This window comes from Miscanthus floridulus, chromosome 13, assembly GCF_019320115.1.
Source record: "Miscanthus floridulus cultivar M001 chromosome 13, ASM1932011v1, whole genome shotgun sequence".
Taxonomy (NCBI): Eukaryota; Viridiplantae; Streptophyta; class Magnoliopsida; order Poales; family Poaceae; genus Miscanthus; species Miscanthus floridulus.
The window spans coordinates 50,603,847-50,620,282 of NC_089592.1; the positions used below are offsets into that span (position 1 = coordinate 50,603,847).

Consider the following 16,436-nt stretch of genomic DNA (forward strand, 5'->3'; position numbering starts at 1 on the left):
TATTGTTCGTGCCGGAACCATGTTGAGAGTCGGAGCATTGCTGAGACAGGGTGGTGGACGGGTTGCTGACGAGCCAGCCTCAGTGGCCACCGACGCATTGTCCCGCATGGCCATGCAAATCTTACGGCTTTCGTATGGATCAATTTATTCATCCGAGTCATTGTAGTTTCATAATTTTCTTTCCCGGCAGTAGCTACTTTATTAATCTCAGGTAGAATCTTGAGTTAATCTGATATGTATGTGTGAACCTGTCAACCTGATGCTATCTTCATGCATGCGTGAGGTTGAAACCTGATGCATTTGTGAACCTGAACTGAACTGAACTGAAGAAGACTCTGACAAAAATATAGAACTGAACTGAAAACGTGCTTGTCTTCTAAGCTAGGCCATGTTTAGTTCGGCCGAATAGGCGCCGATGAAAGCACTGTAGCTACACTGTAGCATTTTGGTTTTATTTGGTACTAATTATCCAATCGTTGACTAATTAGGCTCAAAACGTTCATCTCGCAAAGTACAACCAAACTGTGCAATTAGTTTTTGATTTCGTCAACATTTAGTATTCCATACATGTACCGCAAGTTTGATGTGATGAGAAATCTTCTTTTTGCATAGTACCAAATTCAGGAATCTGGGGAACTAAACATGGCCCTACTTCAATTCATATGTGCCTAGATCATCTGTCTATGCATATTCGCTTTTAATGCCTATTCTCTACTAGCAAGTTGTTGTATGTGAGTGAAACCAGCTTGCATGTAGTTTCTTGACACAGGCTGTTGCAGTTTCTTGATCCAGCTGAGGGCACTTTGATGGCAAAGGACTTGATCCTCTTGGCTATTATGTCCTTGGCTGAGACCAACAGTGGACGGAAGAAGAGCTGCCAGACTCTCGTGACTTCGACACCAAGAAGACCGTCAAGAAACTATACACTAACAGATTGCAAACCATTTTGAGCAACATATGGAGTGTCTAACTCCTTTTTCACTAAGGTTTAGCTCTAGTTTATTTAATGTCCATAGTTTTTTTTCGCTTTGCTTGTAATCTCGACAGATCCATCATGATTCCTTTGTGATATATATTCAGCGTCCTCATGTGTGGACCTGATATTCAGTTGCCCTGAAACCTGATGCATGTGTGAACAGCGGCGGATCCAGGAAATATTTCAGGTGGGGCTGAACAACACTGTTGCTCGATCTTAAGTCTCAGCTCCCCTATACTATAGAACTTTGTCTAAAAATTCATGGGGGCTCCACAGGGGATTCCACTGCTCCGGTATGGGTAGGGGGGCTTGAGCGCCCACCGCTATGTCCGCCCCTGTGTGTGAACCTGGTATTTTTGGTGTGAAAATAAGTTCACACTAGCATGAAAACAAGCTTGACGTGTGAAGCCTGGATTTGTGCCTAAGTTTAGATATAATTTTAAATGGTTACATAGTTTACATGGTATATTGATCGTAACATCATACATACATTAATGCTGCAACTTGTCTTGAAAATAGTACAATGAAACCTTCCACTCAGAAAGTCAGTGTCATTCACTACTACAAAAACAATTTTGCGTAGCGTTCCACTTTTGCACTCTGTGGTGGGCTCCTATTTTTGCCCGCTGCGGTAAATCCCATGATTTACCGCGGTGGGCATTTTTTATTTACCGTGGCGAGTATTTTTGCCCGCCGTGGTAAATCGATTTACCGTGGCGGACGTCCTAAGACGTCCGCCTCGAAAAATACCCTATTTTCCGAGGCGGACGTGTTAGGACATCCGCCATGGTAAATGGATTTACCGTGGCGGGCATCCTATGAGACCCGCCTCGGTTAAGGCCGTGGCCCAAAAGGCCCAACGAAGCCCGATAGCCGTCTTCACATATAAATACGTAGTCTTTAGGGTTTCACTCCCAGTCTCCCTTTTTGCCTCAGCCACTCCCTCCCACCGAAGACCGAACAAGTCCGCACCTCCTTCCCTCTCCTTTTGTCGCACCCTCTTCGTAATCCTCACGCGCACCTCGCTCCCTCTCCTTCCGTCGCACCCCCTTCCTCCCCGTCGTCCTTCCTCTCCTTCCATCGGTAGGGCGCGGTGGCGCCCGATTCCGGTGGCACGCACCCACGGCGGTTCACGGGGCCACGGCGGGTTGCGTGGGGCCACAGCGGGTCGCGTAGGGCCACGATGTCGTGTGGGGCCACAGCGGCGCGCGGGACAGCGACGCAGGTCGCGTGGGAGACGGTGGCGCGTGGGGTGGCGGCGCAGGTCGCGTGGAGCCACGGTGGCGAGCGGGCGGAGGCGGCGTGGTGCGCGCGGGCTGGCTGCCTCCTTCCCCTTCTTCTCCGGTGTCGAAGCGGATCCACGGCCCAGATCCGACAACAGCGGGCCGCCTCCACCACCGGCGACGGCGGATCTAGCGGCGCGGGCAAGATCGAGGTAATGGCACCGCCGTATCCTCTACCTCACTCTCTTTCTCCATCTCTCCTAGCTCCTCTCCCTCACTCCCTCTTTTCTTCCTCTCTCTTTCCATACAGGGAGGTGGATCTGCGAGGTAGAGGCCGGTCTTGCCCATCTCCGGTGGCAGCAGGGCCGTGGCTCTCCGATGCTGGGCCGACTGGATCCGGCGTGAAGAGGCGAAGGCAATCGGATCCAGGGACGACGACGGCGACGATGCGAAGATCCCGACGGCACTAGGGTTGCGGGCTGGGATTGGACTCGCTGGCGGGCTTAGGATATGGGCTTGCCGGTGGGCTTTGGGTTTTTTTTATTTTTTTCCTCAGCTTTTATCGTGGCGGACGTTCTAAAGTGCCCGCCGCTGCTAATAGGTTTACTGCAGCGGGCACTGGCGCCCGCCGCAGTGGATTCACGATTTACCGTGACCTTCTCACTGCGGCGAACGCGTTTGCCCGCCGCGGGAAACCAAAATTGCCCGCTGCAATTAAGCATTATGTAGTAGTGATTTCTCAATCAAGTCTACAAAACTGACGTGGTGGTCTTGTTACAAGTGAACGAGACCCACCATGAGACTAGCCTTATATGCAAATGTTTACAAAAGTGAACTAAGACCAGTCTCAGTGGAGTTTTAAATAGTGTTATTTCCAAGAATGTCACATCAAGTAAAATGCAATGAAACTTGAATGAAACAACCACTCTCAATGCATAGTTTCATCCTATAGTTTCATAAACATTTAATTCTATGACTCATTACAAGTTGGTAAGGAGAGTTTCATCCCCATAAAACTTATTTCTTCTCTCTCTTCTTAAATATGGTGCCATATCATAAAAAATGCTTATGCATCTTATTAAACGGGGAAGAAATTTGAATGAAATTCCCATTGACACTGCCCTAAGAATAATCGTTTCTCGACCAATATCAAGGTGATAGTTCCGTTTTTGTTTTTCCTTTAGTATATCAATGCTGTTTACTTCCGGTAATAACGCATTTGATTTTGCTTGTGAAAAAAAAACTAAAATACGATCATATTAGAGTATTAAGGGCGTGTTTGGATCGAGCCCTCGCAGGCAGATGCCTGCCAGGCAGCTCATCTTGTCCCCAGGCATGGAAAATCGGACACCTGAGACTGACGCACGCTCCAGGCAAGTCCGGCCAGTCTAAAACCAAACAGACCCTAAGTGTTTTCATCCCTGCCTGGTTACACGATGACACAAAACAGCCCAAAAGACATGTTGGGCTCTGTCGTCCTTATGGGCCTGAGTTACACATGATGACACGAATGACAGGCTCGAGCCTTATCCAAACACAAGAACAAAGGGCCCGTGTCTTTCCATGGGTAGGTGAGAAAATATCTGGCACACGGACGTCCGCGAAGAAATCTTCACTGACATACGGGTCCCAGCACGCGCTGTCCCACCTGTCATTCCCGTTCCGGTCTCACACATAATTGTCCCCTGCGGCCCCCTGATTAGGACTCCAGAAGGTTCCCCCTCCGCCTCCACATCTTCTTCTTGGTCCTCCTCCGCCTCCACTTCGCCTTCCCTGCGTTGCGTCTTGAGAGAGAGAAGTGGGAGAGACCTGCGAGAGGCTGCCGCTTAGGGACCGTAGAGTCAGCGACTGCGAAGGAGGGAGAGGGCGATGTCCGGGATCGGGCCGATCAGACAGGACTGGGAGCCGGTGGTGGTGCGGAAGAAGGCACCCACCGCTGCCGCCAAGAAGGATGAGAAGGCCGTCAACGCCGCGCGCCGCGCCGGCGCGGAGATCGAGACCATGAAGAAATGTAAGTGGTTTCGTAGCTTTCGGTTGGTACTTTCTTTTTCTTCTAACTCGATTTTTGGGGTCTTTTTTCTTTCGGGTTCCGATTTAATCTGTTTTGCAGCCCAGCCGTGTGTGCTGTTCGGTTGATGGGATTCGACGAATAGGGTTTCGTTCTTTTTTTTATTCGTTGATTATGATGTTTTTTTTTGTTCACTTTGGGGATTTTTCTTGCTTTTGCCTGCTAGGGTTTGAGGAAGAGTTGATCTCTTATTCTTGTGTCTTCTAATAGATTTCTTTGTTGCTATGTTTTTTTCTTTGCTATATCCTTCTCTGATTCTGCTTGATCTGTGTCTGTCTGCAGACAACGCTGGTACGAACAAGGCGGCGTCCAGCGGCACATCCCTCAACACCAAGCGCCTGGACGACGACACTGAAAACCTCACCCGTGAGCAATCATTTCTCATGAACAATTCGGTCGATGCTTCTTTGCTTAGGATCCCAATACAATACATAAATTCGGCCACTTGTCCACCGTGGATGTGATAAATGATTTAGGACTTAGGATGTATATGTTCATGTTCACATGTCTCGCAGTTGCTGTTTTCTCTTCTTAAGATGGGATTCGGAACCTAGTGCTTCAACCCTCCCACTTTATTAGCAACACTGCCCAAAGTTTCTCTTCTTAAGATTAAGATGGGAAAGTAATATCGATTATGCGTGCACAAAGTGTCATCGTGCATCCATAGTTTCTTTGTTTCTGGTCATTACATTAAGTTATGGCAAAGCATGGATGTTTTATAAAATGATGCTTTCTTGGTTGGCCATTTTGTTCTGACACAGTCTGTGCATAAGTTTTTTTTATGACATTGATTTAGTTAGGGGAGTAAGTTTTGAAATATTGCAGTATTTGTGTTCATAACTATTTTGCTTGTTGCATCAATCAACATTGATAACATTTGGTACTCTCAACTAATGAGTGATTTGCACGCCATTATTATTATATAATATATTTGTTTATGTTAAAGTTTCTATTGAAAATGAATAACTAAGTGGACATGCCTTGAATAAGTGTCTTGGTGAATTCATTGAGGCTTAAGTGGCAATATATTTGTTATATATAGGCATCTTGTATGAGACTCTTTGTGGCTTGTTAGTGCACATGATAATTTTGTGGCAATATATTTGTTGTATAAGCATCTTGTATGAGACTCTTTGTGGCTTGTTAGTGCACATGATAATTTGTGATAAGTACTAGATATGAGTCTGTGAAGTTGTTCCATCCTCTGCAACCTGCATAGCATGATTCCTATTCATCTGGAATATTACTGTAACTGAAATTCATACAGCAGATCAAAAACATGATTGCACTAAGCTTTCTTCATATGCAGTAATATTCTGCATATGTTTGCAAACGGAAGTAAACATGATTTGAGTCATGCAGAAGATTGCACTAAGCTTTCTTCATGATATCCTTTCATGATAATAATAACTCAGGCTCTCCTCACTTCATGCTAGATGAGCGAGTTCCAAGTGACCTGAAGAAAAATCTCATGCAAGCAAGGCTCGATAAGAAGATGACCCAGGCACAGCTTGCTCAGGTACTTTGTGGAATCATTAGATTTCAGAACTACAATAGTTCCATTCGTAGCTGAGAAGTAGCTTGACCCTTGTTGCCTTGTTTGGCCTCTTAATGAGATGAGGATATGGTGTTTATTGCAGATGATCAATGAGAAGCCACAGGTGATCCAGGAGTATGAGTCGGGCAAGGCAATCCCCAACCAGCAGATCATTGGCAAGCTCGAGAGGGCCCTGGGAACGAAGCTGCGTGGCAAGAAATAGCTTTGGTACGAGTTATGTGTCCCCGGAGCAGCATATAGGGAAGACAAGGCAAACTGTCTGCTTATTATTATCTATGTTTGGCATCTCAAGTCATGCGGACTGTTTCTGTTGGTACAAGAGTGAATAACTGTGTTCTCAGACCTGTAATGCTTTCTGCTTGTCATATGACCTAGCTCTAAAAAAATTGTGATGAAGCTGTCTACTGATATGATAACCTCAACCAGCGTGGTCATGATGATGTTCATTCCTGCTGTTCGGCACTGACCTCTGTCACCGGTATTATATATTTTGATTGCTACCTATACATTTTAGCCTATTCCGCGATGTCAGTAAGCATATCAGTGTTGACGAGCGTCGCAAATAGCAGTTATAAAACTCCATGTGCACGGCCATGGTTTGCTGGAGGAGTATGATATCTGAGCAAATAAAAAGGCAGTGGGCCATGACTATACAAATAGTGTGGTTTCGAAATTTTGAAAGCAATTTTCTCCTAAACCGTGTATCTATTTGTAAATCTGTTTTGACCATGATGTTATTTATAATTAATGGAATAAAATAAGATGAAACATGATTATATTTTGATTTTTTATTAAAAAGTTAATATTTTTATTTAGAAATACAATTTTCTCTTTTGCTTGAAACATTTTTCTTTATTCTCATGACACATTTTGTGTTAACTCTTTCACGTGGTACAAAATAGCCTTTTTAATATCGACCATCGAAGAAGTCAAAACATGAGGAGCCGTTTTACCAAACGTTTTTTCAGAACGACTTCTGCCCCTCCAAAGGAGCTGTTCCTTCAGAAGAGCCATTATCAGATGAACCAGAGCCCTGCCAAACAGACCCTAAGTTGAAATACTATTGACGTAACGATGCACAGGAAGTCAAATTTTATCATTTGTAGGCTTATAAGCAATTTCTAAACTTGTCTTGTGAAGGAATTTGGTTGGAACATGTATTGTCCTGAGATACTTCCCCGTGCTAAATCGTAAATTGTTTTGTTTTTTCTTCTCCGATCTAAATTGCAAGTTGTTTTGTTTTTTCTAATTCATAGGCGAGGCTAACCCACCCATCGGCGAGTCCCTAGGGCAAGACCTTGTCCCCTAGCTCCCGAGTGCCAAGCACGGATGACAGACCGGCCATGGTCTGTCAAGTGGCCGAGCATGAGGTCAAAGATGACGCGCCAAGCGGCCAAGCACAAGGTTGAAGACGACGACACGATGGGAGCTTCTGCCTTCTAGTGGAGACGTAGAGTGGTGGGCTTATGGGGGACTCCGAACTGGCCCATCGCATGGTTTTAGAGCAAGCAGGATCGCCTCCATCTTAAGTAGAGCATATCATTTTTGCTCAAAAAAGTAGAGTACATCATTATTTACACTACTAGGAATATATACTTCTATGACAAAAGTTTTAATGACGAATCCGAAACCGTCATAAAAAATTGCTTTTTATGACAAATTTTTTGGTTTCGTCATAGATGACCGTGACGAACCTCGAACCCCTCTTATCTATGACGAAATCGGGTATTGCCACAAAAAACGTCACAGAACAGCACAACATTTCATCACAAATCACTCGCGTGACTGTTCCTGCTCGTCTGTGACGATCTTATTCAAAACTGTGACGAACTAGGCTTTGTCATTGAATTAAGTACTGATCTGTGATGAACAATATACGATCTATAACGACGGCGCTTTGTCATAGATCTCCACACGGTACCTTCTCCATCCGATATCTACCTGTGGGACCTACAGTTACTCATCCGTGATGCTTGCAGTTCGCCATAAAAGTCTTCGCTCGATCCTTTCTCCATGCGACGTGTACCTGTGGGACCCTTTCTCTATCTGACCTGTGGGACCCGAACCTGTGGGGCCTGTCTCCATGTCCATCCGACCTATGGGACCCGATGGCATGCGTGTCACTTGTGCTTGTGGACCCTTCCCCATCCGACTTATGGGACCCGATGGCACCTTTCTCCATCTCCATCCGACCTTTGGGCCCCGACGACTTACGTGTCACGTGTACCTATGAGACCCTTCTATATCTCCATCCGACCTGTGGGACCCCGATGGCTTACGTGTCAGTTGTTGCCGTTGGGGTTTAATAAATTCAAACTAAAAAAACCATGAGACCTATGAGTTGAACCTGGGACCTAGAGCAAGGAATAGACTATCTTCACCATTGCGCTAGATGCTTGGTTGTATTGACATGTCTTTGGAGTAGTATATGTTCTCTGTGTGGACATGTTGACTTATATGTTGGATATTTCCCTATCCCCTACAAGTGAAAACAAATCTGTGCCCATTGGACTTGTGACGATGGCGGAGGCAATGGAGGATCCTAGTGTGCTGTGGTGGCTCAGGCTTCCTTTTGGAGGCTAGACGGTGGGTCTTCCCGATGGAGCGTGGTGGCATTGGCGTCCGTGTCCATCATGTGCCGTGGCAGAGGCGACAGATCCGATCTGTAGGTCTCCTTTCTCGCCTATTCCTGTTCGCTTCACTGTTTTGTGCTTGCTTGAATATGAGGTATACAAGAAACATTGTAGCGTTTCAGATTTGGTTAGGCCAATGATGATGAAAAAACTAGGAGATGGCACTTGTTGGTTTTTTGCCGGCGCATGTCACTTGCAAATCTATCTAGGCAAACAAACAGGCCCTTTGCTTCTGCCTTAAACTATTTTTTTCTACCCAGTGCTTGCTTTTCTACATTTCGGTTTCATATGCTTCAGTGCCACCAGTGAGTCCTTATGGTATTTTGAGCTTATAACATATCTGAGGCCACATTTTTGTGCCAATGATGTCTACATGGCTGTTGGATGTATTAGGATGCAACTCATATGTTTGCTTTCTATGTCTTCTCCTTGTTGACAACCAAGTTATCCATTTGGTTTCAAACAAGATTAAGGCAACAAAAGCAAATCAATGCTTTGTGTCCATCATTCACATGACTGAGGCCACTAATTAATGTCTAAGCTGCACATGTTGCTACTAATACCAATGATGATCACTACCACTTGTTCACTGACATTCTACTTGTGAAAACTGAGGCAACCTGTTCGGGTTGTGCAGATTTGAGATGAGTCATCACTACTATGTTGTGTTCGATGGCCATGAGCCAGGAGTTTACTACAACTGGCCTCACTACCATAGACAAGTTCAAAGGTTTCATGGTGTTTGTTATAAAAAGTACAACTCCTGTGAAGAAGGAATTGCTCCCTTCAAGTCAAGAACCAACTCAAATCCATCCTTAGCTCATGATGATAACTTCTATCTTCAAAACCCAACAGCTGCTCCACCCTCTTCGTCCTTCAAAACTGTTGTAATTGTGGTCCTCTTAATCTTTGTCTGTCTCCTATTTAAGAAGCTCTGAGCTCGTGTACTGATTGTAAGTGTGATGGTTAGACTTGATTTAGCTAGAATTGTAATGGTTACAGCTCCATTAACTGCTACTCTAGTTTGAGTTATATATATCTATGTGGTGGTACTCTAAATTTAGATGAGGTCGTACCATAAAAATTATTAATGGTTGTTAAAGTTGCACTTTGGTATGAGTTGTGGACTTCACTGATGGATCTTTGTTGGATTATTTACCTCCTCAGTGATCTCATTACTGAGCAAGCTCTCATCCTACTACATACACATGATGAAATGGAGGAGGCCCCCAATAAGAAGAACGTACTAGCCAGCCTCATGGACAATGTCTTTATTGAGATCCTCCGCCGCCTCCCTGCCCACTCCTTGTTCTGCTGCAAATGTTTTTGTCGCTCCCGAAGATGCCTCATCTCGAACAACCATAAGTTGATGCCCCAAACTATGGCTGGCTTCTTCTACGATGGAATCTAAGGCCAAAGAAACTTCACCAGCATCACTGGCATTTACCCCTCCTTGTCCTTCTTGCCCTTCACCATGAATAATGTAGCTATCTTAGATCGCTGCAACGGCCTCATCCTATGCTGGTGCCTTAGGGCTGATGGATACCTCTATGTCGTCTGCAATCCGACAACCCAAGAGTTGAAGGTATTGCCGCCTAGAACCCATTCTATTGGTGAGGCTCGATTGGGGTTCGATCCGACAGGCTCCTCGTACTTTCATGTGTTTGAATATATGGAAGAGGATGGTAAGTGCGTGGTTGTGGACATCTACTCCTCTAAAATTGTAGCATGGATCTTTAAGGAATCTAAATGGGGCAAGGAGGCTGAGTGGACATTGTCAAAATCAGCAACTGTGTTTCTTAACAATTGTCTGCACTATATTGGGTTCTATGAGGGTTACCGTCATATACTTGCTGTGGATATGGATGGAAAGACATGGAGGAAAATTCCTATCTAGTCACGTGTTTTTTCACGCTCCATCCATCAAGCTCAGGATCACTTGTGTTAATGTACTGTTGGTGGTCGCAATATGTCCAAGCTTTCAATCTGGATCCTTAAAGACTATGGTACTTGTCGGGTTCATAAAACCGGGGTCCCTCATGGACCAGCTTCCCAACAAAGGCTCAACCCAATGGACAACATTGCGAGCAACATGCAACTCATGGGATGGCCCAAATACCTAGACGATAGGCTAGACAGATGATCCAATCTCTGACCGAAAGGCCTAGCCGAGGAGAAACGATGCCAACTTTCGACTCCAGCCCACCTCTCCGACCAGAGTGCTCGCTTAGGTATCCAGCCCACCTCCGGATGGCCTCTCTAACCAGAAGGCCTGGCCCAACACCACTTCTAACTCCAATCCACTTCTTCGACCGGGGATGCGCTGAACCCCTGCTTACAGCTCCTCTCCGACTGACACAATCAGAGCCGACTGGGACCAATCGACCGAGGATGCCTGCTCGGTAGGGACCAGGAAACAGACAGAGAAAGTAAGACAGGGCACTCAAAGTCAACCGCAATACTGAGGACCATACCCTGTACACCTATAGGATAGTACCCTGTGACCTCCCTGGCATGACAAAATGCAAGCAGTGTTGTAGGTGCCGATATTTTCCCCTACAGTGTTGTGGGCGCCGTCAACTCCCATACTAGACAAATACGGTAAGGCTCCCTCCACATGCCTCTGAGGCATCGACAGTGTTGTGGGCGTCGGCATTTACCATGCCAGGCGAACATGGTAAAACCCCCTGTATGCCTCTCGGCATCAACAGTATGGCAGGCACCGACATCTGCCATACTAGAAGAAGACGACATAACCTCCCACGTGCATCTGACATCAAATAGTATTACAGGCGCCTACCATCATCCTGTACCCACTAGCGTGGGCAACAAGACTTAGTAGCATACATACTCTCTCCCTCTCACTTGTAAGGCCATCCTCTTCATCTATAAAAGGGGATGCGCTCTCTTCCAATAGAAGAGTTGATTTAGATCGATCAAGTTCACTAGTACACAACAATAGAACCACCAAGTTCAAACCTCGAGCACACGCTCGAACACATTGCACATAGCACATAGCGGAGCTCCTGTCACTCTTAGCCCCTCTGACCAGAGTCCAACCGGACCTCTTGTACCCCCACTATCTTTCTCCTTCTGGTTTATAACCCCACTGCAAACTTCGAACACCTAGGCTCAGGAATAAAGTCACCGACCGACTCAAACTAGACATAGGGCACGTTGCCTGAACTAGTATAAACCTTATGTTATTGAGTGCTAGGCCACCTTCGATCACAACGTATGGCAAAACTACAAATATTTATGTGTTGGTCACTTTCTGCACCGATAGTTGACGCCGTCCGTGGGGAAGACGCTATACATTCAACACTTTTTGTTCATCGGATGGACCACTTTTCCACCACCTTTGCCATGGTGGGCTCAAGTGATATGACTCGCTTTGGCTCACTAGAGTTTCCCGCACTCCCACCTGTTGGGATGTGGGTTCCACCCATCTTTGAGCCGTCCCAGGGCTTCCTCTTTGGAAGCCTAGACTTCGTCGCTGACTGGATCGGTGTACTACACCTCCGTGAGGAGGCACTTGTTCCGGCGCCCGTCGGAGAGGCGCCCTCCATCGGCTTCGGGACGCACGATGACTTCAACGACGAGGCATCTGCGCTTCATTCTAAGCAAACTCTTTGCTCAAACCCCACTATGAGTAATGTGCATACTGTTATTTACTCTCTATTTACTATCTCCCACCAATTATCCGGAGGGACCGTATTGTCCGCACCGTGAAAACCATACGATTGATTCCCCTGTGGCCTCATGCCCCCTGTGGACGCATGAGCTCGGGGGCTCCGAAGGATGCTCGTGCCATCCCCTCTCACATCCGAATTCATGGGAACGGCGAGCTATGCTCCTACCACTTTCCATGAACTCCCGGATGATGAGGGTGAGAGTGACAGCTCTAGCATTGGTGATGTGGCACCTAGCCACCATCTGTCCTAGGAGTGCGCTATGGTGGACGCTCTGGGACATCCACCGGTGGTTGTAGAATCTGTGCAGACTCACACCCCTCTAGACCCATGTGTGGGGCCCTCACGCTCACACAAGGGCACACCGAGGAGCTATGACAATGATGGCAGAACCAGCTATCGCCTGCGTCAGCACGCTCGGTGTAGCATGTTGTGCCCTATGCGCATGACGCAGCGGGCGGTGTCCGGGGTCATGCCCACCAAGTCCAATGTGACATCATGAACGAGGGGAATGACCCCTATAGTTCACTCGGGCTAGCCAGAATATCACCACTGTGGCAATGCTTTGCACGATGTTCCTGACCCCGTCGACCCCTAGGAATGGGCGGTCTACCGAAACCTTCGGGCGCTGGTAGAAGCCACCGTCGTTCTACAGGTATAAAGCTCCACATCATGACTTCAACATGCGCCCTCTCACCTCACTAGGGGAGCTAGAATGCGCCAGATGGATCGCTCCATCCGCTTACCACTACAGCCACTGAGCGTGGCTCAGGAGGTAGCGACTACGCCGCGGTCCGGCCTGGCTCCTACTCTACATTGACCGCAGGTACACAAATGGCCTAATCCGCACCAAGACGCTCACAGCATCATCAACAACTAGCATCAGGCCCGATGTGATGATGACATCCACCGGGCGATAGTGAGGGCAGGCAACACGGGTCCCGGCAAAACCATCGAGGGGAGCGGTGAAATGCGGCCTAGGCATGGTCATCGGCTAGACGACTAGAGCCCTAGCCCTAAGGGATCAGGACCATGGGCCTTTGACCGACATATCTAGAGAGCATTGTTCCCACAGCACTTCTGACTGCCCACCAACATCACCAAGTACACCGAGGAGACAAACCCTGGTATTTGGCTCAAAGATTTCTAGCTCGCCTGCCAAGCCAGAGGGGTGGATGATGATTTTTTCATCATTCAGTATCTCCCCATTTGCATGGGGGAACATGTTCAGGCATGGCTTGAATTCCTCTCACACAACATCATCTGCGATTGGGCGGACCTCAAGAGGGTCTTCATCAGAAATTTCTAGGGGACATATATCCGCCCTGGTAACTCCTAGGACCTTAAGAGCTGCTAGCAGGAGTCTAGCGAGTCCCTACGGGATTACATCCATAGGTTCTCCCAACAATGCAACTCCCTCCCTAATGTCATTGACACAGACGTCATCAGCGCATTCCTCTCTGGGATGACCTATGAGTCCTTGATCCACAAGCTTGGCTGCTTGAAGCCCTGTACCACCCATGACCTGCTCGACATCGCCACTAACCACGCCTCTGGTGAGGAGGCAGTCGGAGCGGTCTTCAATAGAGGCCAGGACAAAGGCAAGGCCAAGCGCATGGAGGGGCAAGAAGAACAAAAAGGATCGGCGCCGACTAGACAACATCGCACTGGTCGCCATAGCTGATCACACGGGCAAGTGCCCCAATAGGGACTGCCTGACCACTTCAACAAGCTTATGGATAGCCCATGCACCAACCACGCCTACCCCGTCAAACACCTCTACAAGGACTATGAGCTCCTCAAACATTTCCTATGATAGGCTGACGGGCCAAAAGGAGACGGCAACAAAGAAAGGATGCATAGTGGGCAAGGACTGAGACAACTTCCCCGACCCTAAGGAATGCATCAAGATCTTCGGCAGATCCAATGCCATCTGGTCCAAGTGCCAGCACAAGGTGTGCTATAGGGAGGCATGCACTGCCGAGATGACCGTCCCCTCCTTCCTAAGCTGGTAGGAATCTCCGATCACCTTTGATCAGAGGGACCATCCCTCCCATGTCGCGAGACCAGGATGTTACCCGCTCATCGTTGACCCCATTGTCCGCAAGAAGCGCCTCACCAAGGTGCTGATGGACAGATGCAGCAGCCTTAACATCCTCTATGTTGACACCCTCAACGCCATGTGCATCCCCTGGTCAGAACTCCACCTAGCGGGCTCTCCCTTCCATGGGGTGATCCCAAGAGCATAGGCAGTCCTACTCAGGTAGATCGACCTGCCTATCACGTTTGGCAACTGAGCCAACTTCCGCTCGGAGGTCCTCACCTTCGAAGTGGTGGACTTTCTAGGGTCCTACCACGACATCTTGGGGTGGCCATGCTACAATGAATTCATGGCAATCCCCAACTACACCTACCTCAAGCTAAAGATGCCGGGACCAAATGACGTCATCACCATGAGCAGCGCCTTCTCGCACGCCTTCATGTGCGACCGCGAGCATTTCGAGCTCGCCACCATGGTCATCAACTCATCCAAGCTTCCGCAGCTCGAGGAGTCGTTGACCCTAGCAGACCCAAACTGCAACAAACCAAACTCCTCGATGGTCTTCTACCTGCTTGAGGAAACCAAGGCAGTGGGAATCGACCCCACCGAGCCAACTAAGACGGTGCGGATCGGGACCTAGCTCTCGGCCAAATAGGAATGCGAGCTCGTTGACTTCCTGCATGCCAATTGTGATGTCTTCACATGGAAGCCATCTAACATGCTGGGCATACTGTGGGACATCGCCGACCACATGATGTGCCTCATCCTGGGCTCAAAGCCCGCTAAGCAATGCCTGCTCTGTTTTGACGATGAGAGGCATAGGGCCATAGGCGAAGAGATCGCCAAACTCCTGGTAGCCAGATTTATCAGAGAGGCATTCCACTCCGACTGGCTCGCCAATCCCGTTCTTGTTAAAAAGAAGACTAGAAAATGGAGAATGTGCGTTGATTATACTGGCCTCAACAAAGCATGTCCAAAGGATTACTTTCCTTTGCCATGCATAGACTAGATAGTCGACTCCACCATAGGTTGTGAGATCCTCTTCTTTCTAGATGCCTACTTGGGCTATCACCAGATCACCATGAAAGAGTCCAATCAGCTCACAACCTTGTTCATCACCCTGTATGGTTCATACTGCTATATAACCATGCCTTTTGGCCTAAAGAACGCTGGCGCCACCTACCAAAGGTGCATACAACAATGCTTCACTGACCAAATCGACCCGCTCGATCAGCCTGATCAAGCCAAGCGGCCAAAACCAACAATCCCCGTCTATGTCAATGACATAGTGGTAAAAATGGCTCAAGCTTGCGATCTGATCGCAAACTTGGCCGCAATGTTTGCGAACCTCCGAAGGTTCAACATCAGATTGAATCCCGAGAAATGTGTTTTTAGGGTTCTAAAGGGGAAGCTATTAGGGTACATTGTATCCAAGCGCGACATCGAGGCCAACCCTAAAAAGATCATGACCATCTCTAACATGGGCCCTATACACAACATCAAGGATGTACAAAGGCTCACCGGCTGTCTGGCCGCCCTGAGCTAATTCATCTCCTAGCTTGGTGAACGAGGGATGCCACTCTACAAGATCCTCAAAAAGACGGACACCTTCATTTGGACTGAGGAAGCTTAGCAGGCTTTGGAGAGCCTCAAAGCATCCCTAATGTCGGCCCCAATCCTTGTCGCTCCCAAACGGGGAGAACCCCTCCTCCTCTACATCGTGGCAAGCAACTGTGTGGTGAGCGCCATCCTGGTCATCGAAAGGGAGGAGCCGAGACACCACCTTAAGGTCCAGCAGCCCATATACTTCATCAAGGAGGTACTCACTGACCCCAAGGTCTAGTACCCCTAGGTGCAGAAGCTCCTATATGCCATGCTGATGGCGACTCGGAAGCTCCTACACTACTTTACTGACCATGAAGTCGTGGTCATCACTTCATACCCGCTTGGAGACATCGTCCGCAACCACGACACCGCAGGACGGATCTCCAAGTGGGCACTCGAACTCATGGGCCACAACATTAGGTATATCCCCTGTACTGCCATTAAGTCTCAAGCTCTCATGAATTTTGTTGCCGAATGGATAGAGGTCTAGCTACCGACCCTAGATGTCACCCACGAGTACTGGACAATGTACTTCGATGGGTCTGTCATGGCACCTAGATCGGGGGCTGGAGTGGTTCTGATCTCCCCAGATGGGAGTAGGCTCCACTACACCATCTGCCTCCACTTTTTAGCCTCAAAC

General features: G+C 47.8%; 1 protein-coding gene across 1 annotated transcript; it reads left to right on the forward strand.

Moving 5' to 3' along the window:
* Positions 1-3,915: 3,915 nt before the first annotated feature.
* On the forward strand, positions 3,916-6,287 carry LOC136499119 (multiprotein-bridging factor 1a). The gene is made up of 4 exons (XM_066494815.1): positions 3,916-4,210; positions 4,550-4,633; positions 5,704-5,786; positions 5,908-6,287. The coding sequence occupies exons 1-4, from the start codon at positions 4,069-4,071 to the stop codon at positions 6,025-6,027; spliced, it is 429 nt and encodes a 142-aa protein (XP_066350912.1). The 5' UTR covers positions 3,916-4,068; the 3' UTR covers positions 6,028-6,287.
* The last annotated feature ends 10,149 nt before the right edge of the window (positions 6,288-16,436 follow it).

What these genes read in the sequence shown, in the direction of transcription:
- LOC136499119 (XM_066494815.1), top strand. Translation starts at nt 4,069, where the DNA reads ATGTCCGGGATCGGGCCGATCAGACAGGACTGGGAGCCGGTGGTGGTG. An exon ending in CGACACTGAAAACCTCACCC is followed by an intron (nt 4,634 to 5,703) that starts GTGAGCAATCAT and finishes ACTTCATGCTAG; the next exon opens with ATGAGCGAGTTCCAAGTGAC. An exon ending in CCCAGGCACAGCTTGCTCAG is followed by an intron (nt 5,787 to 5,907) that starts GTACTTTGTGGA and finishes TGTTTATTGCAG; the next exon opens with ATGATCAATGAGAAGCCACA.